The sequence below is a fragment of the Pterocles gutturalis genome, unplaced genomic scaffold, assembly GCF_000699245.1.
Source record: "Pterocles gutturalis isolate BGI_N339 unplaced genomic scaffold, ASM69924v1 scaffold17646, whole genome shotgun sequence".
Taxonomy (NCBI): Eukaryota; Metazoa; Chordata; class Aves; order Pterocliformes; family Pteroclidae; genus Pterocles; species Pterocles gutturalis.
Window position 1 is genome coordinate 1 of NW_010100721.1, and position 23,129 is coordinate 23,129.

A 23,129-nucleotide genomic window follows, 5' to 3' on the forward strand; every position below is an offset into this window, starting at 1 on the left:
CCGGGAGGGAGCAGACGGGTCGGAGACGTCCCCGCCGGCGCTGAAGATCGGAGAGAGTTTGGAGGGAGCGGTGGCAGCAACCGTAACTGTTTCTGTTGTAGGCAATGGGTACATGGATGGGAAGGAGCTACAAAACTTCATCCAGGAGCTGCAGCAGGCGCGGAAGAAGGCAGGCTTGGTAGGTTAACGTTTCTCCCCACTTTTCTGTCTTCTCCCGGAGAGTTTTCTTGAGCAAACTCCAGTGCCCCGGTTCCTTCTGTTCTCTGTTGCCATCACATGGCTCATGCATTTGCCTCACTAGGCAAAGGGAAGTAGCTCAGTTAGAAATCAGCAGGTTGCAAATGAAATAAATGATCTGCTTTGGAAAGGTGAGGCCGGGGTCCACCTCCCTGGGGAGCAGGTCCCGCTCACATCTTGCCAGGCTACAAGCTGGTATTTCTGGCAGTGCTTAAAAAGCAAAGTCAAGAAATGCATGGACGTTATCTTTTTGTCTTGAATGGGACTTTATCCCTTTGCAATAAATCTTACCTGATCCAGATATGTACTGATACCAAAAAGAGAAAAAGAAAAACAACAAGTTGGACTCTCTTAATTTCGTACCTAATGGGCAGTATGGGCTGAAATGCATTTCTGCCCCTTGGTGGTCAGTAAATAGATCTGCAGATAACTGCTGACCACGTTTTGCCCTTCACCAGTGTCATACACCAGGAGTATGAGTATCAAATCCTGGTAGTTTAAATTGTTCAGAGAGACAGCAAAGTTTTTGACAGTGTTATCAAAACGATTCTGTTTACGTGTTATTAAAATGCTAATCATTAATTTCCTCCAAACTATACCCACATGGGGAAAAATCAGAGAGAGAAAGAAAGAAAGGAAAAAAGAAAGAAATAAACGAAAGATTCCATGTAAAGATTTTAATTAAAATAGAAGTGAAACTTTTTAACAAATAAATTTCCTTTAAATTAATCAGTTTCTAAAACAGGCCACTTAGCATCAAACTCCAATACATAACCTAATGGAATCTATTTAAATGAATCTATGCTAAAAGACTTCTGAAGTAACAGGGAAAAAAAATGATTTAACTGTATGGCATGTGTGCATGGGGGAAATAGATTAGTACTTCATATAAGAATACTTCCAAATTGAGCAATAGCTTTTCAATAATTAAATTTGCTTTAAAAGTTGCTGTATATTTTAGAAGTAAATGCAGAAAAAAATATGACTCAATTTATTTTGTGGAAAATCGTATCTTCTTATTAATTGTATGAGTTTAAACTTCGTACATCTGAAAATGTCTCCCAGCAATGCCTCTAATGTTACTGCCATCCAGGTACCAATTAACTCTTAGAGCCATTGGTGTAGGGACTCATTTTCATGAGTGTAAGTCTAAACTAAATATTTTTTTAAAACAAGCTAAAAAAACCCAGAAAATTGGGAAAGGAATGTGGTTTTTCTCAGGGAAAAACTCTATTTTTTTTTTTTCACAGAAAATATTAAACACAATTTCAATACTTTTAAAGTACCGCATCAGAACAAATCTCTCTTCTATATTGAAGTGCAGGAAACTTATGTATGTCCATTAGAAAGAAGATATTAAAGCCTGTGTATATTTAATATGAATGCCATTCTTAGTAGAAATGTTGGTATATTATTCAGCAGTTTAAAAATTAATTAGAAGCTCAAGGAAAAAAATATTTATCATTTTAAGATCAGATTCCTTTGTCTCTCAGAGCAAGTGTACATCTCTTCTTAAAAACAGAGCCTTCTCAAAGTAACACTGAAATCTGCTGTATCTGCTACAAATTTAATAATTTATGCTTTTTTTTTTTGATAACCTCTGCCTCTATCTCCCACTGTATTTTTAAAACGCTCAGGTCTTTAATTAAGTTTTCCTTTCGATTTCTCTGATTCAAACCTATCTTTAGAGTGTTCTGCTGAAAAGAACAATCTACAGTAGCAGCATCAAATTCAGTACTTGGTCTATGGGCTCTGGAGTATGGATATATGTCATCTTAGGTTTCAAATCTAAGCTGATTCTTGGATTTGAAGGCTCATTTGCCAAACAAGCATCTCATTAGTTTGTGTCTTGTCTCATGGGATACTAATTCTGCAGCTTTGAATTTCTATTCTTTTGCCAGAAGGGACACATTGGGAAAGTAGTGTAGGTTATATGTCATTTCCTCAGCTGTCCTTCTTTTAACACCCCAAAGCTTCTTTGTCATCATTAACTTCTGCATTTCAGGTCACTCTCTTGCTCACTATTTTTGAAATATTCAATTATGAATTCTTCATAGCTCGATTGTACATCAGTCATGCCATATGCATTAAAGAATCACATTGATTCTGCCACCAAATAAAATGGTTTAACATTTCCCAATATTCTTCCCAGCTACAGAACTATTCTAATTATGTTCTAATTCTAGTCCCTTTATTAATCCACTTGGTAAACTCGTGCTTTCACAGTTGCTTTTTCTCAGATGGAGCAGTAGCGTGCAGCCTGATTCATGCTATCCCCAAAGGGCAGATGTGTATTTGGAGGTTTTGGGGTTCAGAATTTTCTTTGGTAACACTACGTCTTTTTACTCCATGCATTATGGCAGATAGTGAATTGATCTGATATAGTTTCAGACATGTTGAAAGAACTGCTTCTTTTTTTTAAAGATGAAAGCTATGTAAGTATACAAGCATAGCTTCCCTTTATTGCCCTTTATTGTGCCCCACGTTTATGCGATAGGTTCTCTGTTTAGCTATGCCAATTGCCAAAAGAAACTGTGGGGTGTAAGTGACTAACACAGAGGCTGATAAAGGTCCAATAGGTGGATCTTGGCCCAGCTCTTCCACATCTGTTTCTCACTTTCTCTGCATATATAGACAACGGCAACAGTTTTCCACAGAAATATGTGATTTAATAGATGTTTGTGAATACAGTCACCCAAGTGTTTCTTTAGTGCCATCTATCCTTACGTTTTCGAATCATATTGAAAAAAAGCTATTTTTTTTCTACAGCTCCACTTGGCTGGATAAGTGCTTCTTAACTTTTAAAAGGGGAGATTGAGGTGTGAAGGGCTAGTTTCTTAATTTCAAGCATCAAGCACTGCCTCTGTATCAAGTTTAGGACTAGATTTGGTTAAATTTAGGCAAGTTTTTTTGACTGAAAACATTTATTTGAACATAACATAACTTGAAAAACTCATCAAGCACCTCAAGAGCAGGTGAAGTAAACACCAAAAAAACCCCTTTCTGAGTAATGTACTAGAGGATGAGTATCCTGTTTTGTTTAACCTGTGACCGGCTGTGCCTCCTTCAATGGCTGGACACTGTCTGGCACTGCAGAGCTGCTATTGGAAAGATTAGTAAAATATTTAACCAGGACTAATCAAAATCGAGGTGTCTAAATTCTCCATTCTATCTGCTACTTGTCCTCACTTTGGGATCATTAGATGAAAGGTGACATTGAAGTGCATTGTATTAATAACCACATCTCTAATTAAAGCCATGGCAAATTACTAACCTGCCATGGATGACTTTGACAGAAATAGGATACTAGGCCATGATTGTATCAGCTATGAAGAACTGACATTTTAGTTAGCTTTGGTAGTTGAAATTTGGGACAAACTACAATGGACTTTGTATAACTGAGATTCCCTGTGTCTCCAGTGAGAGAATCACTTAGGTCCTGCTCTGTCTTCAACAATAACCATAAAATTTTTAATTGTTTTAATATAACTGTAGTCCTGATTCTTGCTGCGTGGTTTTACTAGCTCAGGCCTATAAGAATAATAAAGAAAGTTAAAAATTTAATCAGTCTTGGTGGCTCATATCATTGCAAGGCAAGTGAGTTGAAATGTGAAGACAAATATTTAGATATTCACCCCAAGGCTGGCACCTTTGCCGTAGTTTTGAGTGAGGATAGCCTTCAGAGAACAGAGATATCACAGGGACTGTAATTTATATGAAGAACAATTACGCTGGCTTTACTCTGTCGGATTTAAGGTACTGCTTAAAGTTTTCTCCCTCTTAAATCTGCCTCTCTACATTTCAGCAGTGACATTTTGACTCTGTTTCTATGATAACCAAATACTAAACAGTGAAAAACATGATATCGTGATGCGTTCTTTTATGGCTAAAATAGCATCCATTGTTCAGGAAAAATCAATTCAAAGATGTGGAAAGGCTATTTCGGTGTTCAGATGTATTATACTGAAACGTTCCTTATTTTGAAAGATTTTGCACTGCCTTCAAGTTACTAATTTAAAAATGAAAACTGACAAAATTGACTAATAATTGCCTATGAACTTCACTGTCATCCTCTTAAACAAAGGAGCTGTTATACACATCTTCCAACACATCTGTCTTTATAATTTTTTCATTCTGTAAACTAAAATAGGAGTTCTAAGTATTTAGATGCCAATCATCCACACTGACTATAGTATAATTCCTTAGGAAGTAAAATTTCTCACAATGACATTATTCATGATAGAAAAGTACTCCATTTCATTTAAGCTTGAGGAATCGAGCTGCAGTAAGTATTCATTAAATGTAGTATATTATTTGGCAACTAATACAGTGTTGAAGTAAGTTTACGTGTGTTTCTCTGTATCTTAATGATTCTCTCATAACTTTGTAGGATTTAACACCTGAAATGAAAGCTTTTGTGGACCAATATGGGAAGACTACTGATGGAAAAATAGGAATAGTTGAGGTAAGACAGTTACTTTATAACAAAAGACTGACATGTTTACTTGTAGAAAATACATTTAACACAGAGTAGTGTTAGCATAATACGTAAATATTTTTGATCTTTAGTTACACTGAAAATTTCTTCCTCTGTCTTAAGATCTTTAGTATTTTTTTCCCTAATGAAATTTTGTCATTAAAAAAGTAAGGTATTCCTTTACCCCTCTCCAGACATTTCACTACATATAATTTAACTTTGCAAGCTTTATTCAGTACAAACAAGCATCGACAGCAATTTAATTTTCCTGTAAAACAGTTAAGAGCTCTATCTTAGAAATTTAAATTGTGAAAGGTAATGTGATTTATTCCTGCCTGTTATTTTGAATTAATGCTCTGTCACCACTCCTATAGTGAATGCAATAGGGCAATCACTGTATGCAGTCTGTTCTGAAAAAAATGCATATATGATGAGAGAGAACATTAATCATGTTGAATTTAAACAAAATTTTATTTGTATTTGCGATCCAGCTCGTGGAAGATCAGGATTTCTTAAGAGTTCCTTTCTTGAACTTTAACAGAACTTCAGGCAGAAAATTACCCTATTCCTTATTCCCACTTCCTAAAGAGGGCAAAGATAACCAACCCCTTCTATACATACAGCCAATCGACAATTGTATAATTGAGGCAACTTGCTATGAAGTGGGGAAATGTGTTTTCTCTCACTTTCACTCACTGTTCAGTGCTGCAAGTCAAAAAGGACATTTCGCTGGGTTACAGCTTGAGAAGTCACTTTTCCAAGCCTAAATCTACGATTCATTTATGTCACTCTGAGTGCAGTGAGACTGCGGTTTTATTATTAAATGCTATTATATCTTTCTTTTATAATAAGAAATCTGACCTAGAGAGTTAATTAAGAAACAGCTGGAAACAAGCCAGGCCTGCAAAATTTCTTCAGTGACCAACTTTGGGTCAGTAGCTAATTTTAAAATAGCAGACTGAATAGAATCTGTAAAAATCAATAGGAAGTATCACTGCTGATATAATAGATCATTTCAGGGTAACTTTTCTCCTCTGTCATGTGTCTGAATTGCATATACCTTTATAAAGGCATATGTAATTACAACTAAACTACTGTGGAAATACGAGTTTGTTTCACTTATAGTTAAAATTAATTTTTAAAAATGCATCTTTTGATAATATTTATCATTGATCAATAGTTTTGCATCTAAAAAGAAGTAGTATTTCAAATTGTTTGGTTTTGGACTAACAAATGCTTATCCATTTGGCATTGAAGAATCCTGCTTAATTTAGTGGTTTTGAGTATGTGTAATAGCAAGCATTGGATGGAAGAAGAATGTGTAGACAGTGCCTGCAAAAGACTGTGTTTCTTCACTTAGGAAAGTTAACCGAAAGTTTTACCTTTCAAATTCTATTTCTTTTTCTGCTATTGACTTAACGAGTAAAGGTGACCAAATCCGACAGGGCCTGATACGGTATGGTGCTCACCGCCTCCAGTGAAGTGCCAAGCATGCTCAGCATCCACGGAAGCCGTTGAATAGTGACAGTACTCAGTTCAGTGACAGAAGGGACTTTCTTCCTTAATATAGCCATTTCCTAACCCAATAGCTATATTTTATTTCACTTACATCAGCATGAAGATTGATTTGGAAACTGCTGATGGGACTCAGATGAAATGTGGCGTACGTGCAGAGCAGTATGATATTAAAGTTGGTATTTGGACTCGATTCTCCTTCTTTATAAATAAAAATGTCCAGTAATTCCAAATTGCTCCCATTTACATAGTACATCAAATAGTTTTTTCTGGAAAAGTGTAAGAATGTTGTTTAAAAAAAAATTATGTAAAGCTATGCAGACTCCCAGCCTTCAGAATGAATACCCCAGCATCTGACAGAAAATGTCCTAGCAAATAATGAGTTTTCAGGAAAGGTCTGTTGGCTGAGATAAAGAGGAGGCCTGGGTGGCTTCACAGAGGTAGGAGTGGATTTTCAGCTCAGATTAAGTGTCAGTTCTGTCTTTGCAGGCACGCTGCAGTTAGTTCACTAGCTTTTATCCAGTGCCCTCCAGCTAAATGCAGAGTCTGACCTGTCCACTGGCTTGTCATTGTGTAAGGGACTTTTCCTTCACCTTTTGTGCTTATTCAGACCAATGTTTTCACTAAAATGTGGATGTGAAACCCAAGGTTTTGAAACTCAGGACTGCAGTAATCCCACATTCAAATTATTCGAAGCTTACTGCTGCCGTAAAAATAACTACTCATTAGCCTAAAATATTCTTTGTACTCCCGTTCTCTATTATAGAACTTTAAAAAACAAATTCACTGTATAAGGCGAAATAAATTTTAAATAGCATTAAATATCAACAGAATTTATTTAGAGAATTATTTCTAGAAAATAGTTGTGATACTGTTTTAAATAATGAGAGCATTTTTTCTGCTAGGTAACCCATAAAGACATACCTCAGCCTGCAGCTGAGCAGAGAGCATTCAGCCAGTCTCAGGCTTTGTAGTTGTCCCTATTACTCACGATGCAGAAATAGCCAACGTTCTCCATAAAAGCAGCAGAGCTCACAGAAACATTCACTGAGCGCTACTGCTGCCACACATGAACTTGTAGCGGTTTGCACTGGTACTCAAACATACTCACAGAGTCCCCCTATGCTTGTCCTCACAAAGAAATAGTTATTAGAAATAGTGCCAGGTTTCCATTTTTCCTCTCTGTAGTGGTATAACTGGGACGGGGCAGTCGGGCCAGGTTCCACACCATCTCCTCATCCCTTAGTAGTGCAGTTTTCCACAAAAAGGAATTTAACGCTATTTGATGCATGAGCTTGGAGAACAGGACTTCCCCTTAGTTATATTGTTTCTACTACAAAAACATGAAAGACTTCTTTTTTGGCAGAAGCCTGCGCTAATGCTGGATATTGAGCTACTACATCTTTGTAGCATAAAAGCCTGTGCTTTCCCCTGAGACTTACTTAAAAAGGGTGAGAGGCATAGCTTAAAATAAGGTAATTTCTTCCACAGGTAATATATTCTCTACCTCAAATACAGTTTGCTACTGCTAGTAAGCTATTAATAATTCTTTGGAAAGTTACTATCTTGCACCTTGTACTATTTTACAGTGCCCTTGCAAAACTCCCAAGAGCTACAGATGTCCCACTAGTTACATCTTATTTACAATTTCCACATATCCTTTCCCATTGTCGTAATCAGTCTTCCCCCAAACTCTGCTTATTATTGTAATCAATTCTTCCATTCAGTGTTTGATGTTGAGTAGGAATGTTGATTTACTCTAAAAATGAAAGCTCCCCTCTCATTTTTTCCATAAACCAGTAGAGACATTTAGGTAATGCATACATATGAACATGTACATACCCACCTATGAATGTGCTATTTATAATGGAGTAGGTTTCAAAAGCTGCTGACAAAAACATATTGTTTAAATTGATTGGGTTTGGTGTTCAGTCATTTAGCAAAATGATAAATTCTGACGGTCCTGACAGTCTGTCATCAGCTGCTCCATTTCTGTATGAAGTGTGCTCTGATGTGTCCCTTCAGTTGTATCAACACTTCAATAACTGATTCCTTGCACAGATAATTTTAGAGAAACAAGAGATCCATCTCCACACCCTTGTTGTGTCTGCAGGGTGAGAAGGAGAGCTGAACTCACCTACGGCACTGCTGGAACCCAATTAAAAATCCTGAACAATTAGGCAATAGCACTGAAATAGACAGAACGAGGGATTTGCGGGTGTGCAATGAATGCAGAAAAACAAAAATTTGAATCAAAATTTTGTGATGGAGCTCCAGGAAGTCTGCAGATGTCATTTTTCATAAAAGAATGCAACTAAGAAATCTTTCTCAATTTTTTTCTTCCTAGTAAGCGCAGCTGGTCTATTCTTCAAGTAAAAAGTTTTCTTTAATCAAAACACATTTCATACATTCTGAGGACAGAAAAAAAATATTGGGCTTTTGTTAAAAACAAATCATGATTTTACATTAAATTATACAGCATAGTCTCCATCTTCTACATTTGTCACTTGCCAAAATTGAGTTATAGTAAATGAACATTTTCAATAATCAGTACTTCAATAATCAGTAATGTCTGATGTAAAAAAAATCCCTTTGTAGAGCAAAGGCACTGGAAGAACCACCCCTGATTTTGCAGGGCTAAAAGCCCTTTTGATTTTTTTCTGGTATTTTTAGCTCTTCTTGAACACATCTCTGTGCCTGACAAATGATCACTGGTTGCCATCCCCTTACCCTCCCCGCTTTCTTTTTGTATCCTGGCTTTTCCGTATGTTTTCCTGTTTACCTTACAAATGTGTTATTCATGTCAGTCTTCTCCTCTCCTCTTCCTTGGTATCTGTGAGTAGTCTGTTTTCCTCACTTTTTTAATTTGTGGCCCCTTATCCTCTAAACATTCTTGCATTATGCTTTCCCTTTGAGCTGATTCCAAAGTTTTCACCATGTATCCTGCCTTTGCATGGGTGACATTTTTCCCCTCTTTTCCCAGCTACCCCTTCAGTAAAATGCTGTCTCGTTCCCTTCTCTCTCTCCCAAACCTCAGTTTGGTTTGACCTTGATAAATACGGCAAAGCTGCAAGCCAGAAGCCTTTCAGAGGCTAACAGAATGAAGCTTCCTGTGGGGCTGCAATAGGGCACTATGAGCACAAATAATTTCATACTCTTTTAAAAACTTTAAAAGGCTCAGCTGGCCTAATGAAGAATCAAAATTTAATCTTTCTTAATTTCTGTTGCAGCTTGCTCAGATATTACCGACGGAAGAGAATTTCCTATTGTTCTTCAGGTGCCAGCAGCTAAAGTCAAGTGAAGACTTCATGCAGGTACAGCATGAAAAGTTGCCTTTTGTAAAATCATCCAAGACTCACTTGCCATAAATATATCATTAAAGCATTCATGTTCTGATTGCAGACATGGAGAAAATATGACAGCGACCACAGTGGCTTCATTGATTCTGAGGAACTTAAGGTAAACTGAAACCCATAAGTATGCATGACACAAGAACGGTCATTGGGTTACAGTCTGTGCTGCTATCTGTTTCTTCAGATACCCACCCGTGCATGTTTTTGCATTTCAAACAAAGCAATTTCATGAGCTGATATTTCTATCACAGGTGAATTATTTAAAGTGAAACTCTATTCTGATCAATGTTTTTAAAGTGCATTTTAATTCAGATCAGTGCTTGTCTCAAGTGACTCAAGGCAGAAGGTACTCTAAGCTTAGAAGTAAGAAAGATTAAGAAAGCAAGATAGGCCTCTGGAAGCTATGTTGTTCTTTCTTTGGTAAGTTCAGCTGGACAGCTGTTGTGTTGGGTTTTTTTTTCTAAGGGTGTCACTACGACTAGTCACTATGCTTCTGGACAGATCATGCTCTCTCAAGCATCATGTAACCCTACAGTTTCCACTGAACACTGTTAGGCTAACACGACCGGAATTGTGTTGCCCCTGCTTGGTCAGCTGGTGGGATTTTGGTATCAGCTTTAATATGCACAAATAAGAGCAAAATCGAGATTGTTCTATGAGCCAACTCAGCCTTGAAGAGTTAACAAACCTTAAAACTAGAGTGATTTACCTCCCTAGTCATAAAACTAACAGACATTTGTAGATGCAGAATTACAGTCACAGAATCACAGAGTGGTTGGCAGGGACCTCTGGAGGTCATCTAGTCCACCCCCTGCTCAAGCAGGGTCACCAACAGCTGGTTACCCAGGACTATGTCCGGATGGCTTTTGAACAGCTACAAGGATGGAGACTTCAGAACCTCCTTCGGCAACCTGTGCCAATGCTCAGTCATCCTCACATTGAAAAAGTGTTTCCTGATGTTCAGAGGGAACCTCCTGTGTTTGTGCCCATTACCTCTGGTCCTGTCACTGGGCACCAGCCTGGCTCCGTCCTCTTTGCACCTGCCCTTGAAGTATTTACATACGCTCATGAGGTCCCTCTGAGCCTTCTCTTCTCCAGGCAGAACAGTCTCAGCTCTCTCTGCATTTCTTCAAAGGAAAGATGCTCATATACAACAGTCTCTGAGTAGAAAGGTACCATTTTCCATAGTTCAATTGCACTTGATACATTACTTTAGCTTTAAATTCAGAGTCAAAACAATTCATAGCAAGAGAAAGACCTAGTAGTGTTTATCCATCTAATTTGGATTATTTTGCCCATATAGGGTATTCTAAAGAAGAACTACATAGGGTTTATTAACTGAAGCACCAGCAGATCAAACTGTCTGACCATACAGGTCTTCTGTTCAGGAGAGGAATCCACATCAGACAATTCACATTTTTTTTTCCTTTCCCTTCCTCTTTGAGTTTGTTATCTGTGTGGCATTTGCTGAGGATCCTACCTCAAGGTAACTGTCAGGCAGATGAGCCCATTCTTCTGCTGGCTGGTCACAGAAAGTTGGTGTATCTAAAGTTAGTAGGATCAGGAGAAGGCCACGCATGTAGCACTTGAGAACTCTCCAGCTGTTAGATGACACCTTGAGGACTGTTGCCAGCTGCTGTAATTTAAAAGAGAATTAAAAAGGCAGGGCTGATTGAGGACCAGCTGAAGAATGAAGACAATTTAACTGCATCCCTAGTGGTCCCATCTCTCTTGTGTTGTGAGATTTTGTCCACCTCAGAGAAAGAGGCCACTTTAACATGCAGAAAATAAGACATCCTACAAAGAAAGGTTGAGGGAACTGGGCTTGTTCAGCTTGGAGAAGAGAAGGCTCCAGGGAGACCTCATTGCGGCCTTCCAGTACTTGAAGGGAGCGTATAAACAGGAGGGGGAGCGACTGTTTACAGGGGATGATAGTGACAGGATGAGGGGGAATGGTTTTAAACTAAGAGAGGGGAGATTTAGATTGGATATCAGGTGGAAATTTTTCACTGTGAGGGCGGTGAGGCACTGGAACAGGTTGCCCAGAGAAGCTGTGGATGTCCCATCCCTGAAGGGGTTCAAGGCCAGGCTGGATGGGGCCCTGGGCAGCCTGCTCCAGTGGTTGGCAACCCTGCCCACAGCAGGGGGGTTGGAACTAGATGATCTTTAAGGTCCTTTTCAACCCAGGCCATTCTATGATTCTATGATTCTGTAAAGGTCTAGTTTTAATTTTAGATCAGTATTTCTTGCCAAGCCCAAACATTTTAAGTATTTGCTATGTGAGGAGTACACCCACTTCCAACTTTGTAAGAGAAATTTAAACCGCAAATCAGGAAAACGTTCTATCAATAGTAACGGCAGTGGAATACATTGTCTAAGGGGGACGCAGCCTCTCTGTCACTGCCTGTATTTAGGAAAGGTTTGGCAATAGCTCAGATCAGACGCTAGCGCAGGAAGTGTAGATGTAGATGAGCCTGTCTTGAGACATGGAGATGGACTGGACATCCTTTCAATGTCCTTTCCAGTTCTATTTTCCATCAAAGCACACAAGATTAAATATGTCTCTGTAACATCCATTCACAACATTTCAGTCATGTTCTTTGTATACAAGTGACCAGGAAGGCTTTCTAGCACAGGAAGGGCCAGACTGGAAGAACTATAGTGGGTATTAGTCATATGACTATTGACGTGGTTGTATTCAAGTTCAAGAATATCATCTATGTACAAACAGATTTTCTTATGAGCTATCCCATTTTTTACCTTGAAATTTGGCTCAAAATTCCACAAGAAAATGACACTCCAACTGATGACAGTAATTAGGTATTTCATTGGGCATTGACAGGCAAACAGGCATCTTGGGTCTTGGAATGCCCTCATTAAATCAATTGATATCTTTCTTTTTTAATGTCACAGATCTACTACAGATCTACTACAGATTTAAACTACTGAATGGGTGGAAACAATCTTATTTTTTAGAGTGAAAATGGCTGGTGCTGCAAGTCTTGTGATACTATATCAAATTCTCATTCAAAAAAAATGCAATGAAACTGGCTGCATGCATTTAAAATACAAGGTAGGAAGGAGCAATGTAGGTTAACCTTCACTTCTAGCATCAGGTACTGCCATAGGCAAGGAGAAAACTTGATTAATCATTGATCTTTTCTGTAGAATTGTTCCTATGTTGCAAGAAGTGATTAGGCATCCAAGTTTTCAAGGAGACTCAAGGTTAATTAGTTTAGTTTACTTATAGAGCTGATTAGGAAGCAGTATACTTGAAAGCCAAACTATTTCTTCCAAATTCACAATACAAGAAATGGCATACAATGCAGAAAGTTTTATGAGTCACTTTTTCCAAATAAGACTGTGCAGTATTCTTGAATTGATCAAAAGAAACTGTTATATTCTTAGCTGTTAATTACTACTTCTTTTCATACTTATTTGGAACTTCAGCAGTAAATACTAAAGTGGGAGTAAAATAGTATTTCCCATTACTTTAATCGGAAGTTAGCAAGTCAAGCATTTTATACAGTAGATAAAAATTCACCTATTACTCTTGTATTTATTTTAACAGAGCTTCTTGAAAGATTTATTACAGAAAGCAAATAAGCAGATTGAAGACTCAAAGCTAACAGAATACACAGAAATAATGGTAAGATTATTTACAGGTATATTTCATCAAGACTGGAATAGTAACTGAATTAATACCTGTCCTAGTGGGAGGTGTCCCTGCCCATGGCAGGGGGGTTGGAACTAGATGGTCTTTAAGGTCCCTTCCAACCCAAACCGTTCTATGATTCTATGATTTTATGAATCCAAACTCTGTTTCTCTTTAGCCACTGGAAGGCTCCAAATGGCTTGGAGCCCCACCAGGTCCTATCAGGCCAAATATGTAATCGCAACAGAGAGGTGACTGCGGCATCTAGCACTGCAAGTACTTCTGCAGCTACAGAGCTTTGATGGGCAGTTTTCAATGCTGCTTAAAAGAAAAAGCTTGGGAATTCTGAATCTTCTTGGTATTTATATAATATTAGACCATACCATAGTGTTTTCCTGTTGTACTTCCCTGTGCCACTAATTGTAAAACTGAGGTCTTCACAGTTCATAGGAGAAAAAATTGTACCTGTCATAATTGCATTATTATGTTTAGGTCAAATTAATCTGGCATTACTTTCTATATTTTGCTTTCTTACAGTGCTGTAGTGTAAGTCTCTTTTCTTAAAAGCCATCCCTGCATGGTGCCTTCTTATCAGATTTACAAACACCTCACTCTTTTCTCCCCTCCCCAACTTCAAGAAGGAGAAACTGATATTTTAGATAAAACAAAACTCTGACTTCCCTGGCCTTAAATCAGGCCATCCTTGGGGCACTCCTTCCACCCCACTGCTACGGTGCTCCATGGTAAGGATGAGTATTGGCTCCTGAGCAGATGTTTCAAGAAAAAAAAAAAAAAAAAAAAAGACTCACAATTCTTGTCATCACCAAGTGTATAACACTACATTTTTTTTGTTTTACCAGCTTGGTTTCATTCTGAAATACTTTTAGCAACTGAAGACATGCTAGGTAAACACACTAGAGCTCAAACTCGCTTGAGGATTTCTGATCAAAACTTTGGCAAATTTTTGGCTTGATTTCTGATCAAAACTTTGGCAAAAGTCTTCTGGTTTGTTGTACCAGTATAAACCATTTACCTAGAACAGTCATGGTTTACTTACTGGTGAAGATAACACATATCCTTTTCATTCAGGGAGCTTTTTGACCTTCATCTTAAAATGTGCTCTAAGCTCTGGCCTCTGCAGAGAGACACTATGAAAAAGAATTAACATCAATAAGAAAAAAAATTATAAGGTCAGCTCTCTCAGAAACTAGAAAAGAAGACTGATAGAAAACCTATGGTCCTGAGCAGCTGCAGGCAGGCACAGCCAGCCACTAACAACCCATCAAAATACAAAATAGGTTGACTTCATAGCTGCCACAGCTTACCTCCCCCAAATGGAAATCTCCTTTCAGGTGAAACGCATACAAGGCAGATGCTTTTATACAAGGAAAGGAAGTGCTAAAAGGAACCAGGGTGTTGTGTAGAAAATAGAACTGGCCTCTTGTCTGGTCTCCTTTGCCATTTATTGTGTATTAGCCAAGTGAAAGTGTGTCTTTTGTTCATGACATTAATTCTATCTTTAAAAGGATATATACTTATCTCAGCACAGGATGCCACTTTTCCTCTTATCTAGAAATTACATCTAAAATTACTGTGATTAAAGTGATGGGATGAAGTGTGGGTGGTGGTGTTTTCAATACAATGTCTCACAATGTTTTGTACAGTTTGCTGCTTTTGTGACTCTTTTATACAATAAAGGCAAAATAATACTTGCAAGTAGAAAAATGGAACTATACAGACATAAAAACTGGGAGAGGAAATCCCACGCAGGTGTAATATCTCCATCTACTTCTATTACCAAATATAAGCTGTTTGTCTCAAGCAGTGGGACCTCATGCTTTCAAGGGCTCAAAGGAAAATATCTTAATACAATAGGATGAGTAAAAATGATTAGAAATAGTATTCATGTATTTTGTCACATTACATCAATATATTTATTTCTATAATTTAATTATTTGGAGACATTTAATTTCCCTTTTTCATACCATCAACAAAATGTGATCATCTACAGCATCTGTTCACTCTTTTCTTGAAATATATAACAGACCATGATCTCTACTTAAACATTTAGACCTAGCAGTCAATTGAATTAAATGTCTATTATTTTCTGTCTAAGGAATTTAATGCCTTGGATTCTATTGAACTTTACCCGACCGTTGTTTCACCTTTATTAATAAAGAATAATGATGCTATTATCAGATCATGACATGAAGTCAAAAGTAAAATGTTATCATGTCAACACTCCTCTAATTTACAAATAATTACACGCACATTTGTCGTATGGGACATTCATCACCGTAGGCAGGTTAAGACCTACCTTACAGTAGGATAATCAGAATTGTTTGTCTGGTTTCTTATCAGGCTTTTGCAGTAGAATTAATTACTATAAATTACTTCTTCAGTACTTTAAATAAATGTATTACAGAACAAATGTGACAGATTAAAACCTGGGGCCATCGTTTCAGCATGAAATAAAGGCTAAATTTCATTGAACTGAAGTTTTCCAAAGAAGTGTTTTCTTCATTCTGTTGATGAATTTTGATTAGTAATATAAAAATATATATTCTTTCAGCTCAGGATGTTCGATGCAAACAATGATGGAAAGTTGGAGCTTACCGAACTGGCCAGGTATGTCTTCTGTCTCTTTTCACAACAAATATATACTAATCACTGTTAGAGAAAAGTTAAATATTTTTACCTTTGTTTTTTCTTTCCAAAGATTACTCCCTGTACAGGAAAATTTTCTTATTAAATTTCAGGTATGAATATTCACATTCTTAAGGTAACCTGTTACCACCACACATAACTGGTGTCTTTAATGGACTTTATTTTCCTTTTGGCATTTAGGGTGTCAAAATGTGTGCAAAAGAATTCAATAAAGCCTTTGAGATGTATGATCAAGTAAGTCTTAAAAAAACCTTTTTATTAGTTGCATAATTGATGGCACTCATTTTCTGAATTTGTGGAAAACTAGGTGTAACTTCTGAAATGAAAAAAAAACATATTGTTGTTTTTTTAGGATGGCAATGGCTATATAGATGAAAATGAACTTGATGCACTACTGAAGGATCTCTGTGAAAAGAACAAAAAGGTAATCCTACAGGGCTTTTTTCCCCCTTAGAGATAAGATTTAATTTGGATTTTAAGGACACTTTAATCCACTCAATTAAGATAAATATAGAGCTTCCAAGGCATAATTCCTGAAGTCAAAACACAACTAAAAATCTTGGCAGAAGTCATAGCAGTGTAAAACCTGAACTAGTGGAGCTGTGATTACATAGCAACACTGTCAAAACTTCTTTCTGAGACATCAGCTATCAGCAGTCTAACATATGGCTATAATATGGATAACATACAAATACACAAACATTTGCCATGTGTTACCGTTAAGACAGGCTGAGAATACCCTTTTTTTTTTTTTCCTCATTTTCTGCCATTGGAAGCAAACTTGTTCCTGCTGGTAACTAAACAGGATTATAAAGCGTTATCTGTTCTTTAAATAGGAATTAGACATTAACAACCTTGCGACATACAAGAAAAACATCATGGCCTTGTCTGATGGAGGAAAGCTTTACCGAGCAGAACTGGCTCTTATTCTCTGTGCTGAGGAAAACTAGAACTCTTCTATCATGTCCACTTAACTAGTGATGTACTCTATCTACACAATAACTGTGCACTATAAGGGAGTAGGCTGTATTTTTAAACTGCATATAGAAAATTAGCCAGGATGTGTGGCACATTCCTTTCAGTTTGTTTCTATACTGTTTGTAATGTACAGTTTTTGTAACAATAAGATTGATAAAGAGAATGTCTATGTTTGGGCCAGTCTGTATATTCAAAAAGAAACTAAAATATGTCAGGGTTGGTTTTGGTTTTGGGTTTTTTTTTTTTGCCTTCATAAACACGGCTGGAAAAAAAATAAACCTGCTGACATTGCTGTGGTCATCACATCCTTTGACACTTGCAACATTTCTTATTGAACTACACAACAAAAAGGTCTACAGATATCTTTCCACATTACAACTAAGTGGGTTTTTTTAAATGCAAAACATGAATTCAGATTAAATATGATCTAGGTCTGAAAAAGGAAGGAGACGTCGGCATGTCTGATTTCCAAAATTTAACAAGGCACTAAGAAATATTTTCAGTTGTCAAACCACCCACTTACAGGTCTGTGCTCTCTGCAGTTTTTCAATTACTTTTCTTATTAAAAACTCATAGCACATAGACAAAGTATTTATCCGGGATAGATCTCCATGCAGTAGTTGACAAAAATATAGTGTTTTCAATCTAGCTGTTTAACTTTGCTGAATTTAAACATAGGCACTTCAGAAATAAATGCCTTTAATCTGTCTTGGAATCCTGGCTAAATGACAGGTAGTATAGTTAATACACAGATTAACATACGATATTGTAAGTGTACCTTTCATGACTATTGCTGTGTCAGAGAATACGACAATCCATTTTCTAAACTATTTTCACATTTTGCAGGTTATAATTATTCTAGTAAATTGCTGTTTTTACATCATATTCTGTGCAATCTATAATTAAATTTAATATCCTAATATTGTCGGTGTCTAGTTTGTCTATCTCCTGGATTTTTTTTCTGTACATGTAAAGGACAAGACAACTATTTAAAAAAAAATGTGCCTCCTTGGATCTTACACTGAATTATACATTACATCTGTAATAATGGTATTAAAATTTAACACTAAAAAAAGCAAAAGATCTAGTACAGATTTAACACCAATTTAGTAATTTAGTTTACACAGTGGGCTCTGCTTTTTGTTATGCTAGATAGGTATTTTTCAATGGGAACTGTAATACGGAAACAGCCCTGTCTTCCTGTATCTTTTTTTTTTTTTTTTTTACCCTGGTTTTATGCCAGACAACTCCATGAATACCCAGGCTGTTGTTCCCAGTATGTACCAGTGTAGGAAGAAAACTGGGCTGTGTCTTAAAGCCAATAAACCCATCTTTCTGCCATGTACAACTTGTTTCAGAAGCAATTCCAGGTTAGCAGATTATCTGTCCACAACTCCTCAAATGCATCTCTGTGTCTTATTTAACAAGCAGAAGCAAATGCATTTTATTTGAAACATATCTCAGACGATGAGGCTCAGATCCTTCATGATTACAGCCACCGAACTCTGACCGAAATGAATCCTTGAACTGCTCAGGTGAACTCAGGCAACTCAATACCACTCCAGGAATGGTCTAATGGCCTTGGGCTCTCTTTCTCTCTTGGCCTTGGAAAGTTAAGGAGTAAGTGGTGCAGGATGGGGCCTTGCTGAAAAATGCCACAAAAAAAATTGAAGTAAGATTAAGCTAGCTCATTCTCACTGCTTTACTCCCACTCCACGCACAGTGATTTAGCTTCTTGCTGGCTTGTTCTCCTCTTTTCTCTATGCAATGTGAAATACAACTGTGTATGTTACATGAAGGAACAGTGAATCTGCCTATCAGTACAATAAATGATTGATATTGTTCATCCTGTGCACTTGAAAGCCTGGTTTTGCCTTATTTAAACATTTTAAAAGTGTAAAGAAAAAAACCCCAAAACTTGTATGTAAAAATATGATGTGACTGTGTGCCAAAACTGTTACAGCGAAAGATCGAGTATTTGAAGTGTTTTGACAAAAAGTCATCACAGAAACTGGAATCTCTCTTCCCGAACATGGGTAAAGTTACCTGCCACAGATCTATCTGTTCTGAAGCAAAGGTGTCTACCATGTCAGTGCAAAGCAAAAGGCAGCAAATATGGGAAAGTCAAAACTGCTGTAAAAAGTCCAGGTTTTAAAATCTCTCAAAAACTCATGGGCAGAGATCTTGAAAATGTCAGGGCTGGGGTAGAATGAGGCTTGGGACAATAGAGAGGTGATGATAGGGAAGACTGCAAACGTCTTTCTTCGGTTAGACATTTGGTGACCAAAAAAAAAAAGGTTGAAAATAAAATAGTGGCATACACAAAAATGAATTACATGAGGTAGCGTGGGTATGCCGTATTCCTGCTAAACAGAGAAACTGGCTGACAGGATCTACTTTACTGACGTTGTTAACCATTTTACTGTCTAAAAACATATATTTAAATAAATACTCAAACTAATAAGCACTCAAGCTAACAAATACTGAGTCCTACAAACTGCAAACAAGTACGCTGTGCAAAATTTTAGCCCATTCTAGTGTAAATGTGCACAGATGAAAACCCACCACAATTCTTGCTATTCAAACCAAGTAAGAAGGTGATTTTCTATTAATTTTAAAACACAAAGCAGCAAATATTCACTAGTTCTTAGAGAAGAAAAAGAAATCCACTAACAATTAGGTCCTTTAAAGCCTCTGGCATTGTAAATGTAGTATTTGTTGACAGACATAACCCTTAACAGTTTCAGGCGAAGCAGAGTGAGTGCTTCCTTCCAGTCCATCAGTCTACCCCAGGGTCTCACCCAATCCAAAATCACCAACACCACCCAGCTGGCAGCCAGGATACACACCACTGCCCGTTACAGAGAATATCATGCTTATTTTTGCCAAGAATTTAATGAGGATTGAACACGGGCCTTGAAGAGAGTAATCTGGCTTTTGTTTGCTGCTGGACCGTTCTATCCTCAGCAGCTCCTGCACAGTCTCATAGCACTGCTCTAATATTCCCTTTACGTAAATAAGTAAAATGAATCTCGCCTCACAAGATATGCACACACTGCTGCTTAACTCCTCTTAAATTAGGATTAAGACTTTCAGTAAATGTTAGCTTTTTAAAATTAACTTCCGTTTGGCATCTTGTGCCTAAGACCTCATCATAATCTTGGATATAATCACTGGCTGTTGAGGCATACTGAAGTCCACACCTACTTGCTGTGTCTATGAGGATGCTCAGAACCAATATTTAGGCACCCAAATTATGTGGCCCGATTTTCTCAAGTGCTGAGAACCTCCAGAGATGTCCCTCTGAAATCACCTGAAGTTGTTCTGCACCAATTAAACGCAGACCAGTGCACCGAAATCCCAAAGATCATTTAATTTTACTGCATATTAAATTATCACATAAAAGATTTGGGGTTTTACCTTGGTTAAAGTGGGGTTACATGTTTAGCAGCTATAACACAAGACACTCCATGGAGTTAGATAAAGGTACAAATTTCCTTGCAATTCAGCATCTTTACTTACATGTTATCAGCATGGTAAAAAAAGTAAAGATAAATGAGCAGTTCAGGTGCCAATGAACTTGGAAGCCAGTATGGACAGCAATATTCTCAACAGTACTGAAATATTCAAGAGGAGGGAGCTCACAGAAATAGGAGAACCAAAGACTGACAGCAGTCCTGGTATCATAGGGAAGAGATAATACAACTAATCTCTTTCATTTACAACCTGAAATTATTTTCATAACTTGTTTATAAGCCTCTACTATAATACAATACCACTTTCACAGCATAGAATTAAGCTAAGAAATGTTAACAGATTCAAAGACAGTAAATCATCAATTGAAATAAAAAGGGTAATTTCAAGATTTAATCAGTTGAAAACAGACAATGAATCCTCCTTTGTGAGTGTCTCAGAGTTCATGGAAGTGATAACATGGAAGTGATAACCCATGACCGACGGGTCATGCACAAGTCACTTTTTAAAAGGTATTTGGAGTCCAGGGAAGTTTTCCTTGTGATCCATGCAAATTAAATGGCCTCTGAAACCCCACCGACTCCTTTCACGATCTTCAATGCATACCATCACCTTTTCTGACTCATTCCTCCACTTTCCTGTCCCTCCATCTTCATCTCCATGAAATTATTACACCACAAAGCAATATTTTTTTCATACTCCCCTTTACATTGTGGCTCACTGGCAATCTGAGGTAGGGTCAGGAATGTAACAATCTCAGGGCAAATATACCAGCATAAGACAGTGCTCTTCATGTGGATACCACCTCCTACCACTTTTGCTACATCTGGAATAAAGTAGCTGTGATGACCATGCTTTATGTTGGTCTGTGATAAGTGTGCACAATATACAGTGGCAGAGCATGCTTCTGGCTTGGGGACCTCTTGGGATTTGGGGGTATTTTAAGCCTCTTTCAGGACAGTCTCGTCCTTGTGGGCATTTAGGAACAGGTTCTTTTGGAATTACCAAGCCAAGGCAGACATCACCTGGGTTAGGTAGTCACTATAATGCTACTTTCTCTTGTCCTTTTCCTGAGGCTCTGATGTTTGATGTCATGTATTGCTACTTCAGTAACACACAATTAAATTGTATTTAGGGAAAACATAAACTTGAGACGTTCAAGATTCATCTCTTCATAGTAATGTTCTTCTCCTGTCCCTAACAAGTCTAACAACTTTTTTAACGAAGGAAATTCCTGTGGGAATGCTGCAAAGTGTACCCACCCTGCTGTTCAGATGCAACAGAAATAACTTAAGGTCACACAAAGTCGATGACAGTTTTGGAGACTGAACATGGTTATCTCCAATCTCAGTCCAGTACTTCATGACAAACTTCTATAGTAAAAGTCATACACACCCATGGATGCAAAAGACCAGCAGGAACTTATTTTTATTGATAGCCCATCTCCAGCGGATATTCTACTAAATACCACAGAGAAATACTTGATTATATCACAGTTCACAAACATACCTTTGAATTTTTCAGAAAACACTTTTTTTTTTTTTCAAGTGTCAAAGCCTCAGATGCAACTGTGTCCCATACAAAGAGAAAATATAAGTATATGAAAAGGGCAATGAACAAAGAACAGCATATATGGGCCTAACTTCTCAATTAAATCACTTTCTGGGGAAAAGACATGGATATCATGTCATAATTTGATCTTGACAGTAGATCTACCAAAAGCCAAGACGCTATAAAAAAGCTTTACATTTTGTTCGAGACACCTTGAAGGCTGCTATGATAAACACATTTGCTTTGTTTTATTATCAATGGCACACATGCCATTCAGTCCTCCACAGGACCATCACTCTCAGGAGAAAGCTGGTATGTGTAAGCCTCCACTAACACAGTCCACCCTTTCAGCAGAACATGTACTAGCTTGCTTCAGCTTTGTATTAAGGCAATCAAATTATTTCAAAGTCAGATGCTGGCATATGTACATTTGGCCTGAGGTGTGGGTAAAGTGACAAGACCAATGCCAGCGCTTGAAGGAAGGCATCCTTGAATTACTTCTATATTCCTGACTCTTAAACCACTGTATCTATTTCAAAGCAGATACAGCTAAGTCTGTGCTCGTATGTGTGGACAGTCTCGAGCTCAGGTTAAACAATTTAAAAAAAAAAAAAAAAAAGAAAGAAAAAAGGCATGGATTTCAGGATGTAAAGGCCAGCGCCTGTTAATTTCTTTGAAGAATTCCATCCATTGTTTGAAGCAGGGGGGACAAACAACTGCCAACTCCCTAATCTGGAAAATGTAATAATACTAAAAGAGGGACAGCAATAAACAATGTTTGTTTGGTTTTGCTTGTGTTGGTGTTTTTTGGGTTTTTTTTAATCACCTCCTTATTTGGGATGGATAAACTGACTAGACTCAGAGGTAATGCCTTCTTAAAGCTTCCTTAGTACCAGCCTGTGAATGCAAATGAAACCTAGGGATTTCTCTAAACCTCAGTCAATGAGGTTTCAACACTTTTATTCCCCATGTACTGATGTCCTTTACTAGTCTTAAGTAAACGATTTTTTATGGAGAATCTCCCCTAGTCACACACACATTAACAGCAAATGATGTTTAGTTTCTCATTTTCAAGAACATTAACTTAGTCATGACAAAGACTGAACTCCTTAGAAAGGCACTGCTAGTCCTTAAATGCCATATTTAAAGTTCAGCACAAGATAATGAACAGACTGAAAATGTCAGCTAAAGATGAGACCAAGACTGTTACATATTTCAAGAT

The 23,129-nt window shown here is 37.5% G+C and overlaps 1 protein-coding gene across 1 annotated transcript; it reads left to right on the plus strand.

Annotated features, from left to right (window-relative positions):
- The first annotated feature begins 106 nt into the window (after positions 1-106).
- On the plus strand, positions 107-17,806 carry CALB1 (calbindin 1, 28kDa). Its single transcript, XM_010080940.1, has 10 exons — positions 107-178; positions 4,628-4,702; positions 9,460-9,543; positions 9,632-9,688; positions 13,154-13,231; positions 15,810-15,865; positions 15,957-15,996; positions 16,085-16,138; positions 16,257-16,328; positions 16,741-17,806. Exons 1-10 carry the CDS (start codon positions 113-115, stop codon positions 16,852-16,854), a joined length of 696 nt encoding a protein of 231 aa, XP_010079242.1. The 5' UTR covers positions 107-112; the 3' UTR covers positions 16,855-17,806.
- Positions 17,807-23,129: the final 5,323 nt, after the last annotated feature.

Coding starts and splice junctions, on each gene's coding strand:
- CALB1 (XM_010080940.1), top strand. CDS start 113: ATGGATGGGAAGGAGCTACAAAACTTCATCCAGGAGCTGCAGCAGGCG. Junction 9,689..13,153: donor TTGATTCTGAGGAACTTAAG/GTAAACTGAAAC, acceptor TTATTTTAACAG/AGCTTCTTGAAAGATTTATT. Junction 15,997..16,084: donor ATTTTCTTATTAAATTTCAG/GTATGAATATTC, acceptor TTTGGCATTTAG/GGTGTCAAAATGTGTGCAAA.